Source organism: Staurois parvus, unplaced genomic scaffold, assembly GCF_062004578.1.
Source record: "Staurois parvus isolate SC_StPar_1 unplaced genomic scaffold, SC_StPar_1.0 ptg000051l, whole genome shotgun sequence".
Lineage (NCBI taxonomy): Eukaryota > Metazoa > Chordata > Amphibia > Anura > Ranidae > Staurois > Staurois parvus.
This window is the reverse complement of record NW_028317847.1, coordinates 2,782,231-2,803,738: the sequence shown is the minus strand read 5'-3', so window position 1 is coordinate 2,803,738 and position 21,508 is coordinate 2,782,231. Positions and strand designations below refer to the sequence as shown.

Below are 21,508 nucleotides of genomic sequence, written 5' to 3'. Positions count from 1 at the left end.
CCCTGAACTTCTAAAATGACTCTAAACCGTATCCCTATTCGCAAACAAAAAATCCAAACACATCTACTATTTAATGGTGATTGTAATGTATTTTTCATGAAATTGTTACAGTGTTCTGATGCCTTCTTGTGAGCCTCTCCTTTTCCCCCTTACTTCCTTTGCTTGTAACAAGCATAGCAAGTTAGTGGTGGACATGTTCACTGCTCTATGCACACTAGAAATCCTATAGTCCATCTTCTGAGTGAGAAAGTGCGGGTGGCTACATTCCTACATACAGTGGGACTACGGAGAACAAATGTAGCCACCCTCTTGCAGTCCGTTGGATCACAGCAGCAAAAAACAATTTGGAGGAGGTGGAGAGAAATAGATGGTAGTTTTTTGATTTAAGAATACATACTTGAATAATTTATATTTTAAACCAGAGTTTGTCACTTTAAATTGTGGGTTTTTGTTTTTGGATTAACCCCTTCCTGATCAGCATCAACATATATGCAGCTTCACTGAAGTGGGTCTTTATCTGTGGGGCTGCATATATTTGCTGCTGTGCTTGTGCTGAGAGCGCACTCCCAGCATAGAGACCGAACTGTCAAAGGCAGGTCTGGGTCTTGTTCTAATGATCGGGAATTGGGAGGCCAGGTTCCTGATCATGTTGATGGGGACCAGGGCCTCTTCCTCACAACCCTGGCCTGTGGTTGTGGGGGTCTGCGGGCGTTGGGCTTATTGGAATCTGGCCCCCAGATCCCGCCCCCCACCATGTGAATGAGTAATGGGGTACATGGTACAAAAAGTGAGTGTGAAAAAAGACAGGAGACAGTCTTTTATTAAAAGAAGAAAAATAAAAGCATGTCCCCCGAAGTAGATCCAACATCAGTCAAGATGCCCGCCGCCGCCGCAACCCAAAAAAAGAAAAGAAAAAAAGGCTCTGTTCCCGAAGCTGGCTCCCAGCCATCTGACTGCTCTGCTGGCTTGACAGTTCTTAAATATGTAAGGGGCGGGGTCACCCAGTGACATCATGTGTGTGGCCCCACCTCCTTGTGATATTGACCCAGCATGCCCCGGTTGATGATGCCACAAGGGGCGGGGTCACACAAGTGATTTCTCTGGGTGGCCCCACCCCTTACATATTTAAGAACTGTCAATCCAGAGGAGCAGTCAGATGGCCGGGAGCCAGCAGCGTCGGGAGCGGACTCTTTTTTTTTCTTCTTTTTTCTTTGTTCTTTTTTCGGGTGGTGGCGGGCATTGTGATTGATGTTGGATCTGCTTCAGGGACATTTTTTTTTTCTTCTTTTAAAAAGACTGTCTCCTGTCTTTTTTCACACTACAGGTTTTTTTTTTCTTTTTGTGAATGGGTACCATGTACCCCATACTCATTTACATGGAGGGGGGCGGGATCTGGGGCCCCCCTTGCTAAATGGGGCTTCCAGATTCCGATAGGCCCCCCCACCTGCAGACCTCCACAACCACTGGCCAGGGTTGTGGGGAAGAGACCCTTGTCCCCATCAACATGGGGACAAGGTGCTTTGGGGGGGGGGGGAAACCCCTGTGCCCCAAAGCACCCCCCCATGTTGAGGGCATGTGGTCTGGTATGGTTCAGGAGGGGGGAGGGCGCTCGCTTGCCCTCCCCTTTCCTGACCTGCTGGGCTGCATGCTCGGATAATGGTCTGGTATGGATTTTGGGGGGGACCCCCACGCCATTTTTTAATTTTGCCATGGGGATTCCCCTCAAAATCCATACCAGATCCAAAGGGCTTGGTATGGATGGGGGGGGGGGGAACCCCACGCCGTTTTTTAAATTTATTTTAATTCCCGGCAATTCTTTCTTTTACATTCAGCTGCCAGTGGGGAACCCTGCTGACAGCTGAAACATTAACACATGCTTTTCACTACTAAAATACCGCATAACTCATGCGGTATTTTAGTAGCATTTTTTGGTGAATTCAAAGGTTTTTTTTTTTTTTTTTTTTTTAAATGCTATGCGGTATCCTACCACATACTCAGATGCGGTAAGATACCGCTTAGTGAATTGTGCAAAGTGAGCCTCTCACCAGGCCCCCTACTAACCCCGGGCCCTCGGGGAATGCCCAAATGGTCAGTCCGCCCCTGGCAAGTATCCTTCGGTTCAAGGTCGAGGTCCAAGGTCAGGGTCAGTGTATTTTAGATAGGATTACAAAAAAAGCATTTCCTAATTTAGTATCCATTTCAGTGTGTTTTGTAGGCTAAAAAAAAAGTAAAATGCACACTTTTGTTTCTGGGCCCTACTACGGGTACAAACAACAACGAGCAGGAGAATTTACTTTGGGTGGTAGATTATGGTAATAGCAAGAAATATACTGCTACATTTTTTTTTTTTATCATTTTGTTTTCACTGTTTTGTGCTAGTTTTCCAAAGTTCGGGAGATATTCTTTACCATTTACCACCAAATGAAATCCAATTTGTCCTAAAAATACAAGGTATAATTCACCTGGATACGCTAAGTAGTTGCAGTGATGTGTACAGTTTTATTAGCACATGTCAAACCACATGTCAAAGTTGCAAAACTGGGTTAATTTGATAAGATTTGTTTTACCTTTGGCCATGAATTGGGGCAGCACAGTGGCTAAATGGTTAGCACTACCGCTAGGCAGTACTAAGGTCGTTGGTTCGAATCCCAGCCACGGCACCTCTTGCCTGGAGTTTGCATGTTCTCCCTGTGCCTGCGTGGGTTTCCTCCGGGTACTCCGGTTTTTTCCCACACTCCAAAGACATAGTTAATTGGATCCTGTCTAAATTGGCCCTTGTATATGAATGTGAGTTAGGGACCTTAGATTGTACACCCCTTTAGGGTTAGCGTCTGATGTGAATGTACAATATATATGTAAAGCGCTGCATAAATTGACAGCACTATAGAAGTACCTGAAATAAATAAAAAAATGAAGAGGTGTAGCAAACACTTTGTCCTGCGCTCAACTAGCCAATACATTAAGATGATACCTGTAAGGCCTTAGTGCTGCTTTAGTGTACTGCATGTGAAGAGTGATATTAAAGCTCCAGCCACAGATTTTTATTTGATTGGGCAGGTTAGAACTTTATGTAAGGTTTGCTCACCATAACCCTTTTGGGGAGATTACCCCTCACTTCTGTCACTTCTATCCCACATGCACAATAGAAAAAGAGAGCAAACCTATTCAAAATGAAGGGAAATGCGTTCTTGACAGTTTCCACCAGGGACAGGTATGTCCACTGAGCCCAGGTTCACACTATGCAGTGTGGGAAACGCACAGAAGTCACAGTGTTTCCCATACTGCATTGGTGTGAACCCGGGCTCAAAGATGTTTCCTGGCCTCCTGCTCAGCTGACAGATGTCACCCATGGGATTTCTCCTCCTAGTGATTTAAGAGGATAAACATTTGTGTATACTGTACGTGTTTATTACCATTTGCCATTATTTTTTACTGGAATTGTAGAACTGGGTCTGTTTTAGAAATTGTGATCTTTTTCTTTGCTTTTTGTGTTTTTGTTTTTTTTTTTTTTTTTCTTCATTCTGCATGGAAATACCATCATTTAGCAGATCTTTAGATTGGAGCATACCCCATTTACTTCTCAAGTCTAAACATGTAACTTTCAGAATTGCAGACACCCAGTTGTCTCTAAGGGCAATCCGATCAGGTCCACCCGTCGGTTTTTCAGGCGGACCGAATCAGTTGGTCCATGAATTTCTATGGACCAGGGGTGTAAGCAGACTTGTGTCCGTTTCCACCCGCCTATCTCTAATCCAATCCGGTCCACAAAGAAAAAAAAAACACAAGGGGATCCGTTCCCCTCCTTCTAGGTGGATCAGATCAGAGGGCAGTTGGGTGTAAATGGACAGTCGGTAAGTTTACACCTAACTGCCCATAGAGCAGAGTGGGCTGTGTCTGCTCTGCATAAACTGAGCAGACACGGATTTGTCATCTGCTCGCTCTGCACTAATCAGCAGCTAGATCCCCTGCTGAGAAAAGTGGATTCCACCACATGTAAATGGGCCTTAATGGTCACATGGAATTTAGTGGATCACCTGCAGCCATGAAACTTCATACACTCTAGTGGAGGGGAAGAATTAGAGTTTTTTTTTTTTTCTGATAAATTTTGGAGACTGTTCCAGAGGCCATTAATCAAGATGGCAGACAGCAGTGTTGGTGTGTGCATGGAGCAGCATGTGATGAACTTTCTTGTGAATGAAGGCATAAAACCTACTGATATCTACAGAAGACTTCAAGCACAGTGCGGTGATGAGACTCTCAGCCGCAGTAAGACATTTGAATGGTGTAAATGTTTCAAAGCTGGCCGTACGTCCGTCAGTGATGATCCCGGCCGTGGAGGTTCCCAGCCCACAGCAGTCATTCCTGTGAACATTCAGAATGTGGAACGCCTGATCCTGGATAATCGAAGCATCACCTGTCATGAAATTGCACAAGAGACAAATCTTTCTGTGGGAACGGTGAACACAATGATGAAGTGAAGCCGGCTTTTCTAGGATGCTTCAAGCGTACTGACAAATCTTTCTATGCCAAAGCTCTCCAGGCATTAGTTAAACGCTGGGATAAGTGTATAAATGTAGCAGGGGAGTATATCAAAAAATAAATGCAGTTTCCACTTCTTGAAATTTGTTCTTTTATCCTATAAAATACCTAAAAATGCCTAATATAAATACCTAAAAAATATAAAATACCTAAAAATACTATAAAAATGCCACCTCCTCCTCACTCCCCCTCTCTGTTGGGGTCCCCCAGGGCTCTGTCCTTGGACCCCTTCTCTTCTCCATCTACACCTCCTCCCTTGGCAAACTCATACACTCCCACGGCTTCAATTACCACCTCTATGCTGATGATACTCAAATCTACCTATCCACCCCTCACCTCACCCCCACATTCTCCGCCCGCATCACTCACCTCCTAAACGACATCTCTGACTGGATGTCGCTCCATTTCCTCAAACTCAACCTCTCCAAAACCGAGCTTCTCATCTTCCCCCCAGCCCGCGCCCCCCCCCCATCCTTTCCATCACTACCAACAACACCACCATCAATCCCGCCCAGCAAGCCAAGGTCCTTGGCGTCATTCTGGACTCAAACCTTTCCTTTCAACCTCATATCAAATTTCTCACAAACACATGCAGGCTCCACCTTCGGAACATCTCCAAGATACGCTCCTTCCTTCCCCCAGACACCACTAAACTACTAGTACACTCCCTGATTATCTCACGCCTGGACTACTGCAACTCCCTCCTCACCGGCCTACCCCAGTGCAGGCTCTCCCCGCTTCAGACCATCCTGAACTCAGTGGCCAGACTCATCCACCTCACCAGCCGCTCCACCTCTGCCACCCCCCTCTGCCTCTCCCTCCACTGGCTCCCCATTGCCCAACGCATTAAATTCAAATTAGTCACCCTGACCTATAAGGCCATTCACAACACTGCCCCTAACTACCTCACCAACCTGATTCCCAGGTACCACCCTACCCGTACCCTTCGCTCTTCACAGGACCTCCTTCTATCTTGCTCCCTGGTCTCCTCCTCCCACGCACGACTGCAAGACTTCTCCAGGTCCTCCCCCATCCTCTGGAACTCACTACCCCAATCCATCAGACTGTCACCTTCCCTCCTCACCTTCAGGCGCTCCCTGAAAACCCACCTCTTCAGGGAAGCCTACCCCACCCTCACCTAACAGCCGCTGCCCTTCCCTCCTCCTACCACTCCATCCCCCACAGCCGTTTCCTCCTGTGCCTCTACCCCCTCCCTCCTAGATTGTAAGCTCGAAAGAGTAGGGCCCTCTTACCCCTTGTGTACTGTTTGATGTTACTGTTCTGTTTCATGTATTGTCCCCCCTCTATTGTACAGCGCTGAGCAAACCCTTTGGCGCTATATAAACTCGATAAATAAATAAATATAAACTCAAACGTCCTGTTTTGGCTTCCACTTCCCTCGTATGTACATCTTTTTTTACGCAGGTTAGTCAGTATAGGTGTTGGGAGGGGTAAAGGCACATTTTTAGCATCAGTGAGGTTCAGGCTGGAATTCTTCTTTTATGATGAGATTTCCTTTTTGTATCCTGTCCTGTAGAACCAACAGGAAGTGAAAAGAAATCTCTCCAAAGAGAGGGAAGTGCGCTCTCAGATAGTTAACACAAATGTTCCCATTGCTAGATTTCCCTTCTATTGCTGTTCTGGTGACAATTCCATTTTTGATTTTTCCTTCACTTTCAGTTTCCGTCGACATTGGTCTCCAAGACACAGAGAGAGGATGAATAGTTGTAAGGGAGATAAATGGAAATTCTAATCCCTTACCACACTAATCATTTTTTTAAAAATTGCTTTAGATACACTTTAAAGGTCGTGTTTTCCCTACTGAATGTGGGTCTTAGCTGTGATTTTTCTCTTGCAGTGTTCTCCTTTCTAAGCCTTGAATTGCTGCCTGAGCGCTCAGCCACATTAATGGTGTACGATGATGTTGTACAGATAGTCTCAGGATATCAAGGTAAGAAAATATTCACGGTAAATGATATCTGTAATGACCAGTATGTACACAAAAGAGCAAACCTGTCTCTACTTAGAGAGGTGCTGCTCCCAGTGCATTAACCTCCACAGTGTAACTAAGGGCTGTGTAAGTCTGAGTCCTTATTTGAAATTCAGTATTCTGAAGCTGGTAGGTTCTTCCTCAGTTATCTCCTCTGCTTCTTGTCTATGGAGTGCTCTCCTATGGGAATTAGTCTGATCTCAGCTAAGTTATCAGACTTTACATGACTATTCTCTCTTCTTTGTTTTCTCTTGTGGAGGGTAATGAGTTGAGGGCTGTGAATAACTAAGCAGCCTTCCTTCATTAGCAGCCAGAAAGGGAGTTTTTCCTCCTGTAATGTGAATTAAAATGTGATGATATAATTATAAATGGGCAGCACAGTGGCTTAGTGGTTAGCACTTCTGAAAGCATAAAATAGATAAAGAGGGGAGGGAGTCCCATATCAGTAACAGTCTTTAGCTTGTCAGTAGGTTTTAGTGGTACCATGTCCCTCAATATAGAGACACTGAAAAATACACAAACCCTAACTTTTCAGGTACCATACCAAAACTACTGGGACTTTTCAGGTACCATACCAAAACTACTGGGACTTTTCAGGTACCATACCAAAACTACTGGGACTTTTCAGGTACCGTACCAAAACTACTGGGACTTTTCAGGTACCGTACCAAAACTACTGGGACTTTTCAGGTACTATACCAAAACTACTGGGACTTTTCAGGTACTATACTAAAACTTCTGGGACTTTTCAGGTACCATACCAAAACTACTGGGACTTTTCGGGTACTATTCCAAAACTTCTGGGACTTTTCAGGTACCATACCAAAACTACTGGGACTTTTCAGGTACCGTACCAAAACTACTGGGACTTTTCAGGTACTATACCAAAACTACTGGGACTTTTCAGGTACTATACTAAAACTTCTGGGACTTTTCAGGTACCATACCAAAACTACTGGGACTTTTCAGGTACCATACCAAAACTACTGGGACTTTTCAGGTACCGTACCAAAACTACTGGGACTTTTCAGGTACCATACCAATACTGGGACTTTTCAGGTACCATACCAAAACTACTGGGACTTTTCGGGTACTATACCAAAACGTCTGGGACTTTTCAGGTATCGTACCAAAACTACTGGGACTTTTCAGGTACTGTATCAAAACTACTGGGACTTTTCAGGTACCATACCAAAACTACCGGAACTTTTCAGGTACCATACCAAAACTACTGGGACTTTTCGGGTACTATACCAAAACGTCTGGGACTTTTCAGGTATTGTGCCAAAACTACTGGGACTTTTCAGGTATCGTACCAAACTACTGGGACTTTTCAGGTATCGTACCAAAACTACTGGGACTTTTCAGGTACCGTATCAAAACTACTGGGACTTTTCAGGTACCGTACCAAAACTACTGGGACTTTTCAGGTACCGTACCAAAACTACTGGGACTTTTCAGGTACCGTACCAAAACTACTGGGACTTTTCAGGTACCATACCAAAACTACTGGGACTATTCAGGTACCATACCAAAACTACTGGGACTTTTCAGGTACCATACCAAAACTACTGGGACTTTTCAGGTACCATACCAAAACTACTGGGACTTTTCAGGTACCATACCAAAACTACCGGGACTTTTCAGGTACCATACCAAAACTACTGGGACTTTTCGGGTACTATACCAAAACGTCTGGGACTTTTCAGGTATCGTGCCAAAACTACTGGGACTTTTCAGGTATCGTACTAAACTACTGGGACTTTTCAGGTATCGTATCAAAACTACTGGGGCTTTTCAGATACCATACCAAAACTTCTGGGACTTTTCAGGTACCGTACCAAAACTACTGGGACTTTTCAGGTACCATACCAAAACTACTGGGACTTTTCAGGTACCATACCAAAACTACTGGGACTTTTCAGGTACCATACCAAAACTACTGTGACTTTTCAGGTACCATACCAAAACTACTGGGACTTTTCAGGTACTGTACCAAAACGTCTGGGACTTTTCAGGTACCGTACCAAAACTACTGGGACTTTTCAGGTACTGTATCAAAACTACTGGGACTTTTCAGGTACCATATCAACAACCAATCATACAAATGTTATAAAAAGAAAAAACCTTTATTGTACAATATTATAAAACAGGATTGTAGTACAAGAACTGAGCGTAAACATTCTCTCTAAAAACATATGCCATTACGTATTGTAACAATAAGAACATCAGGCTTGATGTATTTAGCTCAAAGATTGCATACACAGCCAATAAGGAAATTATGATGTATATGGCTCCTTGATGTATGTAACTCATTTCACGTAACTCCTGTATATAACGCATTTCGCAGGACAAAACCCGCTTCCTCAGGGACATCTGGTATATATCTCTAGAATCATAATGAACAAACAGAACAAAGAAAAAAACAAAACAAAAACAGGACCATTCTACATTATAGTGCTACATCTATATATCCCAAAGGACCGTACCTGTTTATTCAAAATTCAAGATTCAAACACAGTCACAGCGCTGGAAAACCGCACTCACCCATTTGGAAGGAGGACCAATTATTTTGGCAAGTTTCAAAATATATGATGTATGGACAGAAAAGAATACAAATCCTATATAAAGGTTAGAGTGAAAAATGTTTTAAAGAAATGGGGAAAAAAGGAGGAGAGGGAAGAGAAAAAAATATCAACGAGCTTGATATTTTTCTGTCTTTTCTTCCCCTATTTTTTTTACCTTTTTCCTTTCTCCTCCTTTCTGACCATTGGTCCATATCCCCCTATCTCACTCACAACGAAATTATCACTCTAAAAATTGAATGGTAGGTGTATTGTAACACTGAGAGACGGAATAGCAACAAACATTTCAAAAGAAATGCATGTCTAACAAATTTTGCACTGATTTGCATGTTCATGAGGGAAATAAATATTTGATCCTCTTCACAAAACATGACTTAGTACTTGGTGGCAAATCCCTTGTTGGCAATCACAGAGGTCAGACATTTCCTGTAGTTGGCCACCAGGTTTGCACACATCTCAGGAGGGATTTTGGCCCACTCCTCTTGGCAGACCCTCTCCAAGTCTTTAAGGTTTGGTGGCTGATGTTTGGCAACTCGAACTTTCAGCTCCATCCACAGATTTTCAATCAGATTAAGGTCTGGAGACTGGCTAGGCCACTCCAGGACCTTAATGTGCTTCTTCTTGAGCCACTCCTTTGTTGCCTTGGCTGTGTTTTTTGGGTCATTGTCATGCTGGAACACCTATCCACGACCCATTTTCAATGCCCTGGCTGAGGGATTGCCCCGTCCATCGTCCCTTTGATGCGCTGCCGTTGTCCTGTCCCCTTAGCAGAAAAACACCCCCAAAGCAGAATGTTTCCACCACCATGTTTGACAGTTGGGATGGTGTTCTTGGGGTCATAGACAGCATTCCTCCTCCTCCTCCAAACACAGCGAGTTGAGTTGCTGCCAAAGAGCTCGATTTTGGTCTCATCTGACCACAACACTTTCAACCAGTCCTCCTCTGCATCATTCAGATGTTCAGTGGCAAACTTCAGACGGGCCTGGACATGTGCTTTCTTGAGCAGAGGGACCTTGCGGGCACTGCAGGATTTCAATTCTTGTCGGCGTAGTGTGTTACCAATTGTTTTCTTGGTGACTGTGGTCCCAGCTGCCTGGAGATCATTGACAAGATCCTCACGTGTAGTTCTGGGATGATTCCTCACTGTTCTCATGATCATTGATACTCCACGAGGTGAGATCTTGCATGGTGCACCAGACCTAGGGAGACTGACAGTTGTTTTGTGTTTCTTCCATTTGCGAATGTTTGCACCAACTGTTGTCACCTTCTCACCAAGCTGCTTGGCGATAGTTTGGTAGCCCAGTCCAGCCTTGTGTAGGTCTACAATCTTGTCCCTGACATCCTTGGACAGCTGTTTGGTCTTTGCCTTGGTGGAGAGTTTGGAATCTGATTGTTTGATTGCTCCTGTGGACAGGTGTCTTTTATACAGGTAACAAAATGAGATTAGCAGCACTCCCTTTAAGAGACTGCTTCTAATCTCAGCTTTTGACCTGTATGAAAGACACCTGGTAGCCAGAAGTCCTACTGAATGATAGGAGATCAAATACTTATTTCCCTCATGGACATGCAAATCAGTGCATAATTTGTTAGACATGCATTTTTGTCTCTATTCTGTCTCTCAGTGTTAAAATACACCTACAATTCGATTTTTAGACTGATCATTTCTTTGTGCGTGGGCAAACATTCAAAATCAGCAGGGGATCAAATACTTATTTCCTTCACTGTGTGTGTGTTTGTGTATATATATATATATATACCAGATCTCCCTGAGGAAGCAGACTTTGTCCAGCAAAATGCGTCAGAGTTTTATACATCAGAGTTTTATACATCAGAGTTTTATACATCAGAGTTTGCTTATTGGCTGTATATGCAATCATGGAGCTATTTACATCAAGCCTGATGTTCTTATTGTTACAATAAGTAGTGGTAAATGTTTTTAGGGAGCATGTTTATACTCTGTTTGTGTACTACAATCATGTTTTTTGTTTTTTTTTTATATTGTACAATAAAGGTTTGCTTTTTTTCTAGTTTTTTTTTTTTTTTTTTTAATAACATTTGTATGATTGGTTGCTGGTATGGTACCTGAAAAGTCCCAGTCGTTTTTCTGGTTAGGGTTTGTGTATTCTTCAGTGTTTAGCACTTCTGTATGGCAGCACTAGAGTCATTGGCTCGAATCTCAACCACAACACAGCCTACCTGGAATTTGCATGTTCTCCCTGTGCCTGCAAGGGTTTCCTGGTTTCCTCCCACATGCCAAAGACATGCTTGTAGGTTCATTGGCTCCTGTCTAAATTGGTATGTGTATGTATGAATGTGAGTTAGGGACCTTAGATTGTACGCTTCTTTAGAACAAAAGCAAAGTAAAAGTATTCATGTATACACAAAAACCTAGAGGGGATAGGAAAGTAAGGGGACCAGGCATCACATAAAGGTTCAAGGAGTTATTAATTATATATCAGGGTTTCTCAACCAGGGTTCCATGGAACCTTAGGGTTCCTCCAAAGGTTGCTAGGAATTCCTTGAGTAATGAGCAATTTCTGCCACTCAGAGAAGTTCCCACTGACACCATTAATCGTTTTAGGTATCTATAAGAGATTAATTCTTCCCAATGTCCACAAGTGTAAGGAGCATTATTCCCACTGACCATCACACTAATGTATCATGAGATGTAGATATAGTAATTTTTAGAAGGGTTCCCTGAGACCGGAAAGTTATTTCAAGGGTTCCTCTGTGTTGAAAAGGTTGAGAGAGGCTGCTATACATCAATAGTTGTTTGTGTTCAATTAACTGTACATAATCACTGTATATATAGAGCACTGGGCTATGGTTTGACCTTCAGGGCTGCAAAATACGTGGGACTGCTCAGCATCATTTATTAGGAGGTATGAAGAGAGCTGATCCAGGATCCATGCTTTGCTAGGTTGCAGTATTGGGGTTAAGGCTAAACAGGTCTTCTGATAGCCCACATTTGTCAATGAACTGGGGAGTACCTTGGATGTGGTTGGTATGTATCCTGCTCCCTCCACAAAGATGAATTTCCCCTAAGAATCAAAAGGGGGGGAGGTAAGAGGGTGCAAGGAGAGAGCTGTTATTGTTAAGGTGCGAGGGGTCACAAAAATGGAGAGATATAAGGATTAAAGTGTTACTAAACCCCGGACCCTGCATTTACTATATCTGATCTCCCACAGTACACACAACATGGAAATGCAATTATTTTAGTAAATATAAACTGCTAATTATCTTTTCTCATCAGCATTTGGAGCAGTCTTGTGACTTCTATCAGTGTCCATCAGCACACTGGTTAAAGCTTGCAGGAGGAGTTTTTATTCTCCTCTGATTGTCCTATAAGGCTGCAGGACCCCTGACCCTCTGTATGGACAGCGCTGATTGGTCCTGTCCTGATCACATGCACTCTCCCATAAAAAAAAACCTCTGTAGCAATACACACCAAACTGAGCATGTGCAGAGTAACTTCAAACCTCTGTTCTATCAGGAGATATTTAGGGGACAATGGAAGAAGGGGAGGACCAGAGAAGAGAGGATCACACCTCCTTTTTACATAATGTGGGGAATTAATCCCTTAGGTTCCACAGTGAGTATAACGAACACGCTTTACTGTATATACAGACTGATTTTACTGTTGTGGGTTTAGTAACACTTTAAAGGTGGAGGAAAAGGAATGACTGGGAGGTAGGTGGTGTAAGGTAAGATTTGGTGGGTGCCTGTCCATGGGTGGGAGGGACCCCTACAGATATTACCCTTCTCCGGGTCAGTAGTGGCATGGCTCCATAGATCAATACAGTTATTGTTGGTTAGTAATATACCATTTATTATGTTGAGACTTTAAAAATACAATTTTTTAATTCTGTGTGCAAAAATGATATGACATCTGTTTATAAACTGATCAAAACCTAGTTCTGTGTTAAGCGTTAATTGCCTGCCTTATTTTCCTTATTTTTACGATTGTGTGAGGAGAGCAAAATGCCTGGAAGTCACCCATTTGTAGTGATAGAGTCACCATATGTCAATTTATTAAGCCTCTCAGAACTTTTGCTTAGCTGTCTGTAAGCCTTTTGGCTGACGTACATCTGGAATCCGTTCCCAGAAAAGTTATTTTGAGGTCAGTGCAAAAATAAAAATCTGCTCTTCACTACCCAGAATTTTCCACTGTCCTTCTAGTAACAAAAATATAAAAAATAAATACATGGAATTGTGCAGCATGTGTGTTATTTGGAGGACAGCTCCATGCTAATGCACGAATATGGTTCGGGAGAGGGGAACTTGGGTTTACTTGACACAGTCTGTAAACTGTTTGTTTAGTATCTTCCTGATCAGTCATTGGAGTTATTTTAAATCATCCGAAATGGCAGTTTCGGCCTAGATCAGTGGTCTCCAATCTGCGGCCCTTTGATTGCCTTTATCTGGCCCTTGGGGCACCATTCCTCCCACTAACACCAACATTGGGACATGATTTCTCCCACTGATATAATCTACAGAATATTATTCTTTCCACTAACGCTAAAGATGGTGCACTTTTCCTCCCACTGGTACCATCAATGGGGTACTATTCCTGCCACTGACATCGACAATGGGGCATAATTCCATCCACTTATATAAAATATAGAGCACTATTACTCCCGCTAAAACTAAAGATGGGACACTTTTCCTCCCACTGATGCCATTGATGGGATACTTTTGCTCCCACTGATGCCATCGATGGCACCCTTTTCCTCCCACTGATGCCATCGATGGCACCCTTTTCCTCCCACTGATGCCATCGATGGGATACTTTTCCTCCCACTGATGCCATCGATGGGATACTTTTCCTCCCACTGATGCCATCGATGGGATACTTTTCCTCCCACTGATGCCATCGATGGGACACTTTTCCTCCCACTGATGCCATCGATGGGGCACCAGTCCTTCCACTGATGCCATCGATGGGGCACCAGTCCTTCCACTGATGCCATCGATGGGGCACCAGTCCTTCCACTGATACCAAAGTTTGGGCACTATTCCTCTCACTGACACGAATGATTTGGCACTGTTTCTGCTGCATTTTCCACTCCCACTGGTTACAGTCCGGCCCCCCTAAAGTCAGAAGACCAGAAAACTGGCCCTTTTTTTAGAATGTTTGGAGACCCCATGCTAGATAATTGACCCATGTGGTCCCATATACTGCTTGTAATAGTATACCTGTTATTGTCAATGGTTCGAGAGGCATTAGTTATTTTTCTTCAGGAGAGTTTTGAAGTTCTAAGTTTTGAATAGAGGGCAATAAAGGTAGAACCTGTGTCAGATTTTTATAGTTGGTGTCCCTTCTGGGGGGGATAATCGCCCTCTCTATTGTCTTCGTGCCCATTAAGGAGAGTGATGGCAAATCCAAAATTTTACAGTTGTCAGCGGACAGGAATAGAGGGGAAATCTTCCCATTTGGACACCTATTTTGGTGACAGCTGTAATAGATTTATTTGCACTTCCTGTTGTTTCTGGGAAAGGAAGTAAAGGGAACGCTTCCCAAATGGGACACAGCAAAAGGGAACAGAATTTATTTAAAGTGGAAATTCACTCTCCTAATCAGCATTGACTATTTTGAATCCTTATCCTGCTAGCATTAGTAAATAGATAGGAAAGTATATCATGTTTACTTGTTTTAAATTGTTTTTTACATTTATTTAGTTGCTTCTTGGTTTTAATACCTAGGCAAATGATGTAATACATCCCAGGAGTCTTCAGGAGGGGGAGGGGTTTTCCCACCTAAGCATGCTCTCCTGCCTTTGTTGCCTCAGTAGTCAGTTGACACTTAAGTTAGCTATATGTGGATCGAAATCTGGCCAGTTCAGCAGGGACCATCCGAGATTCCATGTATGAGCATGCCGATCGGTACCCAATTTGATCCATCGATCGACTTTGGTACAACCACCCTGTCAGGTTTATTTTCATGCAGTTACTGCCAGCGGCTATAGCCACTAGCAGTAATCCTTGTGTTCTGCCAGCTGGGAAGCCCCTTCTCCAGTAGGACATAATAGCACTGCGGGAGGGAATCAAGTGATTTATTTTCTTTCTAATATGGAAAGAAAATCGAATCCTCTATGGCAGTGGTTCTCAACCTTTCTAATGCCGCGACCCCTTAATACAGTTCCTCATGTTGTGGTGACCCCCAACCATAAAATTATTTTCGTTGCTACTTCATAACTGTAATTTTGCAGTGGGAGGAATAGTGCCACATCATTGGTGTCAGTGGAAGGAGTAGTGCCCCATCACTGATGTCAGTGGGATGAATAGTGCCCCATCGTTGGTATCAGTGGGAGGAATAGTGCCCCATCACTGGTGTCAGTGGGAGGAATAGTGCCCCATCACTGGTGTCAGTGGGAGGAATAGTGCCCCATCACTGGTGTCAGTGGGAGGAATAGTGCCCCATCACTGGTGTCAGTGGGAGGAATAGTGCCCCATCACTGGTGTCAGTGGGAGGAATAGTGCCCCATCGTTGGTATCAGTGGGAGGAATAGTGCCCCATCGTTGGTGTCAGTGGGAGGAATAGTGCCCCATCGTTGGTGTCAGTGGGAGGAATAGTGCCCCATCGTTGGTATCAGTGGGAGGAATAGTGCCCCATCGTTGGTGTCAGTGGGAGGAATAGTGCCCCATCATTGGTGTCAGTGGGAGGAATAGTGCCCCATCATTGGTGTCAGTGGGAGGAATAGTGCCCCATCATTGGTGTCAGTAGGAGGAATAGTGCCCCATCATTGGTGTCAGTGGGAGGAATAGTGCCCCATCATTGCTGTCAGTGGGAGGAATAGTGCCCCATCATTGGTGTCAGTGGGGGGAGTAGTGCCCCATCATTGGTGTCAGTGGGGGGAGTAGTGCCCCATCATTGGTGTCAGTGGGGGGAGTAGTGCCCCATCACTGGTGTCAGTGGGGGGAGTAGTGCCCCATCACTGGTGTCGGTGGGAGGAGTAGTGCCCCATCATTGGTGTCGGTGGGAGGAGTAGTGCCCCATCATTGGTGTCGGTGGGAGGAGTAGTGCCCCATCATTGGTGTCAGTGGGGGGAGTAGTGCCCCATCATTGGTGTCAGTGGGGGGAGTAGTGCCCCATCATTGGTGTCAGTGGGAGGAATAGTGCTCCATCACTGGTGTCAGTGGGGGGAGTAGTGCCCCATCACTGGTGTCAGTGGGGGGAGTAGTGCCCCATCACTGGTGTCTGTGGGAGTAGTGCCCCATCACTGGTGTCAGTGGGAGGAATAGTGCCACATCATTGGTGTCAGTGGGAGGAATAGTGCCCCATCATTGGTGTCAGTGGGAGGAATAGTGCCCCATCATTGGTGTCAGTGGGAGGAATAGTGTCCCATCATTGGTGTCAGTGGGAGGAATAGTGCCCCATCATTGATGTCAGTGTGGTGGAGGGGAGAATAGTGCCCCATCATTGGGGTCGGGGGGGGGGGGGGGGGATAGTGTCCCATCGTTGGTGTCAGTGGGGAGAGGAATAGTGCCCCATCATTGGTGTCAGTGGGAGGAATAGTGCCCCATCATTGATGTCAGTGTGGTGGAGGGGAGAATAGTGTCCCATCGTTGGTGTCAGTGGGGGGGGAAATAGTGTCCCATCGTTGGTGTCAGTGGGGGGGGAAATAGTGTCCCATCGTTGGTGTCAGTGGGGGGAGGAATAGTGCCCCATCGTTGGTGTCAGTGGGGGGAGGAATAGTGCCCCATCGTTGGTGTCAGTGGGGGGAGGAATAGTGCCCCATCGTTGGTATTAGTGACAGCCTGGGCTCGCTCTCTCACTTACCTGTCAGCTGTCTTCCTTCTCTGGCCGCTCTCCTCTTCACTCGCTCCGGCAGCTCCCTCGATCTTCTTTGATGTACGCGCGCTGCCGCTCGGCTCCTCCTCTCCAAGCTCCACCTCCTCGCCGGTGATTGGCCGCCTGTGTGCCTCTCCTGAGCTACAGTTCCGGTGGCCAATCAGCGGCGAGGAGGCGGAGCTGCTGAGCGATCCCGGAGGTGTGGCCAGGTGACAGGAGCAGCGTATCATCCCGCCCACACATCGCCGGAGAGAGGAGCGGTGTCTCGGTTCCTAAGACCATCGGAAATATGTGTTTTCCGATGGTCTTAGGCGACCCCTGGGAAATGGTCGTTCGACCCCCAAAGGGGTCGCGACCCCCAGGTTGAGAACCGCTGCTCTATGGGCTGTCTTAGGATGCATTCATATGAACTGTGAAGGGGTGGCCTAGATGTGTTTTTGCATCTTTTGCAAGGCCCCCCCTTTACCTTCAGGTCCAGAAATGTGGCCTAATATACAGTATGTTTTGTGTTTATTGGCTATAATGTTGTGTTTTGATGTCCTAAATATTACCTGTATCATTCAGGAAAGGCCCACCATTGATTCTTTCTATGTGCTGTTCATGTGAATGTACCTTTATGGTGCAGGGCATGGCATCAGACAAATGGTTCACATCCGGGGGCGGACTGGCAACTCTTGGGGCCCCGGGGCAATAATGGATCATGGGACCTCTATGTCCTCACCCATACTCATACCCAGGGGCGGACTGACCATTTGGAAACTCGGGCACTGCCAGAGGGCCCGGGGTCAGTAGGGGGCCCCAAGAGATGCCCCTGGTACCTTTTTCATAGGCTTTTTTGAGTTTGGGCAAGGACACGGGGCCCCATGATTCCCTATTGCCCGGGGGCCCCATGAGTTGTCAGTTCGCCCCTGCCGTACCACACCCAAAACGGCCGACCAATTAACCCACTAACGGTGCGAAAATCGGCTGATTTTTTTTTTTCCGGCCGAAGAATCGGCCGTTTTTTGACCTGTCTATGGCCTGCATTACTCTCCATACGAAACACCTTAAAATAGTTCCTATTACAGTATGAGTAATTGTGAACTAATCCAAACTGGAAATGCCTAATCTTCAATGTTTTTGTTTTTTTTTTTTCCAAAATTTCTTCCCAACTGTTTTAATTAAAGCTTCTCAGTGTTCTCGTCTTTGACAAAAAAACGATCTCAGCCAATCAGTGTCTGAGCCAATTTCCTGGGGAGTTTTTAGCTGTTTGACCTAGAGGGCAATTTCATGTGTTTTATAGCTCCATAATAATGAAAACCACATGGAAAATACACAGTGCGTGTAAACGTTGCCCAGTGTCATGACACTTTTTATTTCATATTATTTTCAACCAGCTTTTGGTAATAATAGTACGGGGCCAGGTTGTGCTGTGAAAACCTAAAAAAAAATAAAAAAAACCGGCAATAAGGCATTCAGTCTTCTTGAGCAATAAGGAGCCTATTAAGGAGGAGACGACTAAGAGAACTCTGGGAAACCTGCCTGCTACTTAACGCTGATGTGTTTTCCAGACCATGCTCTGTCCCAGATACATAAAACCTCCTATACAAAAGCTGAAGGAGTGCAATGTCCACAGCCACCAATCAGACATCAGCTGCCTTTTATTGCAGATAAAGTGATTACCCGACTGGGGCCGGGAGCGGCTCTGCATTCATCAGATGTACATCATTAAATGTATTTTTTTAATGAAAGCAGATCAAGTACTTGAATGTGACTTTATCTTGCGATCCCATGTAGAGCAGAGCTCAGACTGGAAGAGGGAGGAGGTAGCACATTGAGCTAGACAGTTGTGTCTGCAGTGCAGAGAGTATGATGATAGGAGAAGAGAGCAGAGTGACAGGGAGATGAGCGTCAGTCTGCTGCTTCTCCACTGTCTGACAGGCTAGGGGAGGGATAAGTCCCATGTGCAGGGGCGGACTGACCATTTGTAAACTCGGGCACTGCCCAGGGTCAGTAGGGGGCCCCATGAGATGCCCCTGGTACCTTTTTCATAGGCTTTTTTGAGTTTGGGCAAGGACCCAGGGGCCCCATGATCCCTTATTGCCCGGGGGCCCCATGAGTTGTCAGTCCGCCCCTGCCCATGTGTTTTATTTAGTGTTACTAAACCCACATCAGTAAAATCAGTCTGTATATGCGGTAACGCATGCTTGTTATACTCACTGTGGAACCTAAGGGGTTATTCCTCCACATTGTGTAAAAGGGATGTTTGAGCCTGACTTCTCTATTCCTCCCCTTCTCATATTGTCCCCCATGCATCTGCTGATAGAATAGAGTATTGGGGGCAAGTTGCACATGCTCAGTTTGGCGTATATTGCTAGAGAGGTTTTTTTTTTTCTCTTGGGAGGGTCCATGTGATCAGCACGGGGCCAATCAGCGCTGTCCAGACAGAGGGTCAGGGGTTATGCAGCCTCATAGGACAATCAAGGAAGAATGAAAACTGCTCCTAAAAGCTTTAACCAGTGCTCTGCTGGATACTGATATAAGTCACAAGACTGCTCTAACTGCTGATAAGAAAAGGTATTTAGTAGTTTATTGAACAGCTAATGACCTGCTCTGGGATGAACGCTAGTGTATGAATCCTGTAAATTATTAAATAGTGATTTAGTCCCCGGTCACACTGGATGCAAATTTGCATGGGTGCTCCAGTTTCCTCCCACACTCCAAAGACATGCAGGTAGGTTAATTGACTCCTGTCTAAATTGTCCCTAGTATGTGTATGTATGAATGGGAGTTAGGGACCTTAGATTGTACGCCCCTTGAGGGTTAGGGACTGATGTGAATGTACAATATATATGTAAAACGCTGTGTAAATTGATAGTGCTATATAAGTACCTGTAATAAATAAATAATAAAAAAAAATTGTATTCAAATCACTTTAGAAAAAAAAAAAGGTGTTTAGGCATAAAAGGCATACAATTGCTGAACCTGAAGTGATGCACCAGCGTGCGCTCCACCGGCCGGATGTGACGTCACCAGAGGCTCCCACCTGACGGGGCGAAACGAGCCAGGTGGGAGCCTCTGATGACATCACATCCGGCCGGTAGAGAGCACGCTGGTGCGTAACTGAGTTTGCCAATTTGTATGCCTTTTATCCCCAAAAACTAGGCGATCTGGTGGCATCTGTACACAGATGGTGTACGGAGCACCCCCCAAAATGTAATTTTCCTGCTTGTGTGATTGGCTCAGAAGTCTTCATTAACATACAAGTCAGACTTTGATCATCCTCTGCAGCAAAAATGTCCGTTTTGTGACCTGAAAGTGACCCTGCCACTTTCTTAATTAGAACCCTGCATCTGCGGCAGCTGATTAGTAATTATAAAGTCACTCCCATTCACATTCACTGACAATAAAACCGCTATTTCTTCAGAATACCATAAGGTAGGAATCTGCAATAAAGTTTGTTAAAATCCTTGCAATGTACATAGGTCACCCAGAGGAGATTTTTTTTTCTCTCAAAAAAGTGGACTTACTCTTTAAGTGCTGCAAGGCTACTTTTCAGGAACCAATGTCTTTTTTTTGCCATTATCATAAAAAGTACAAAACCAATGAACATTCTTTTACCCTAATGACAGGTGTAGTACAAGTGAACTGTTTTCTTTTTCATTCCTATATATATTTTCCCAGAGTTTACTTTTACACATCCAGTGCTTCCTGTAAAGAATGTCCATGAATACGTTTGAGGTTTTCTTACGCTTTTTGTGGAAAGAATGTTTTCCTTCTTGCGCTGTATGTGGGTCACGGCGGCAGACTGAAGGCAGCCCATAAACCCCCATTCGTCAGGGACATATTTCTTTGACGGCCATGAGAACATTTATTATTTTTTCCTTTTTTTTTCTGTCGACTTAGCTGTTGGTTTACAGCCATAAATAAGTGGTCTGTGGTTTTTCCTCCCTCCACACAAACGTAACTGATTTTATTTTTTACATGTGAGCAGCAGTGTGTGGTATTTACATGGTCCAATTATCTCGTAAATCCACCACGATCGGCCCTGCGCAGTTTACAGGTCATGCCTCTTTTCCTGACACTGAATATTTCTTATGATTTTTTTTCCCAGTCTGTATTAAAGTTTATTTGCTGATGGAGCTTAGGGTGTTGGAATCAACTGTCACGTGGCTGAAAGTGTTCTTCTATGCTGCTGTTTGCCAGTAGAAAATCACAGCAAGATGTTCTCAGTCTAATGGCCAGCCTCAAATCTACACACTTCCTCTGAGCCCAGGTTGTCCTGGACTTGGAAAACAGAAAGGAGAAAGGTGCCTCTAAAGCTGGCCATACATGGATCGAATTCTGAAAGAAGTTTCATTCGAATTTTGCACCATTAGTGGGCCACAGCAACAGACGATATTTGAGCGGCCATCGAATTTGAGTGATCGGGCATCTTGGAAAGTTATTTTTGAAAAACGAACAAATTTCTAATCAGTGATGGGAGAATCGTGTGAGAAATGAAAAAGAAATGAGCATGCACTGTGACCTGGAAAGAAAAGAAAATTTTTGGCCACAAATTCTTTTCTGTATCAACATGAGATGAAATCAAGGGCTTGGTTGATTGATTTTCGAAATCAATGG

The 21,508-nt window shown here is 44.6% G+C and overlaps 1 protein-coding gene across 1 annotated transcript in view; it reads left to right on the top strand.

The window, feature by feature from the left end:
* The window catches only part of FAM171A1 (family with sequence similarity 171 member A1), a 209,170-nt gene that overhangs the window by 105,439 nt on the left and 82,223 nt on the right, over positions 1–21,508 (top strand). Inside the window, exon 3 of the mRNA XM_089666314.1 lies at positions 6,398–6,490. Coding sequence (XP_089522440.1) covers positions 6,398–6,490 — 93 coding nt within the window. The remainder of the gene's footprint in view (positions 1–6,397; positions 6,491–21,508) is intronic.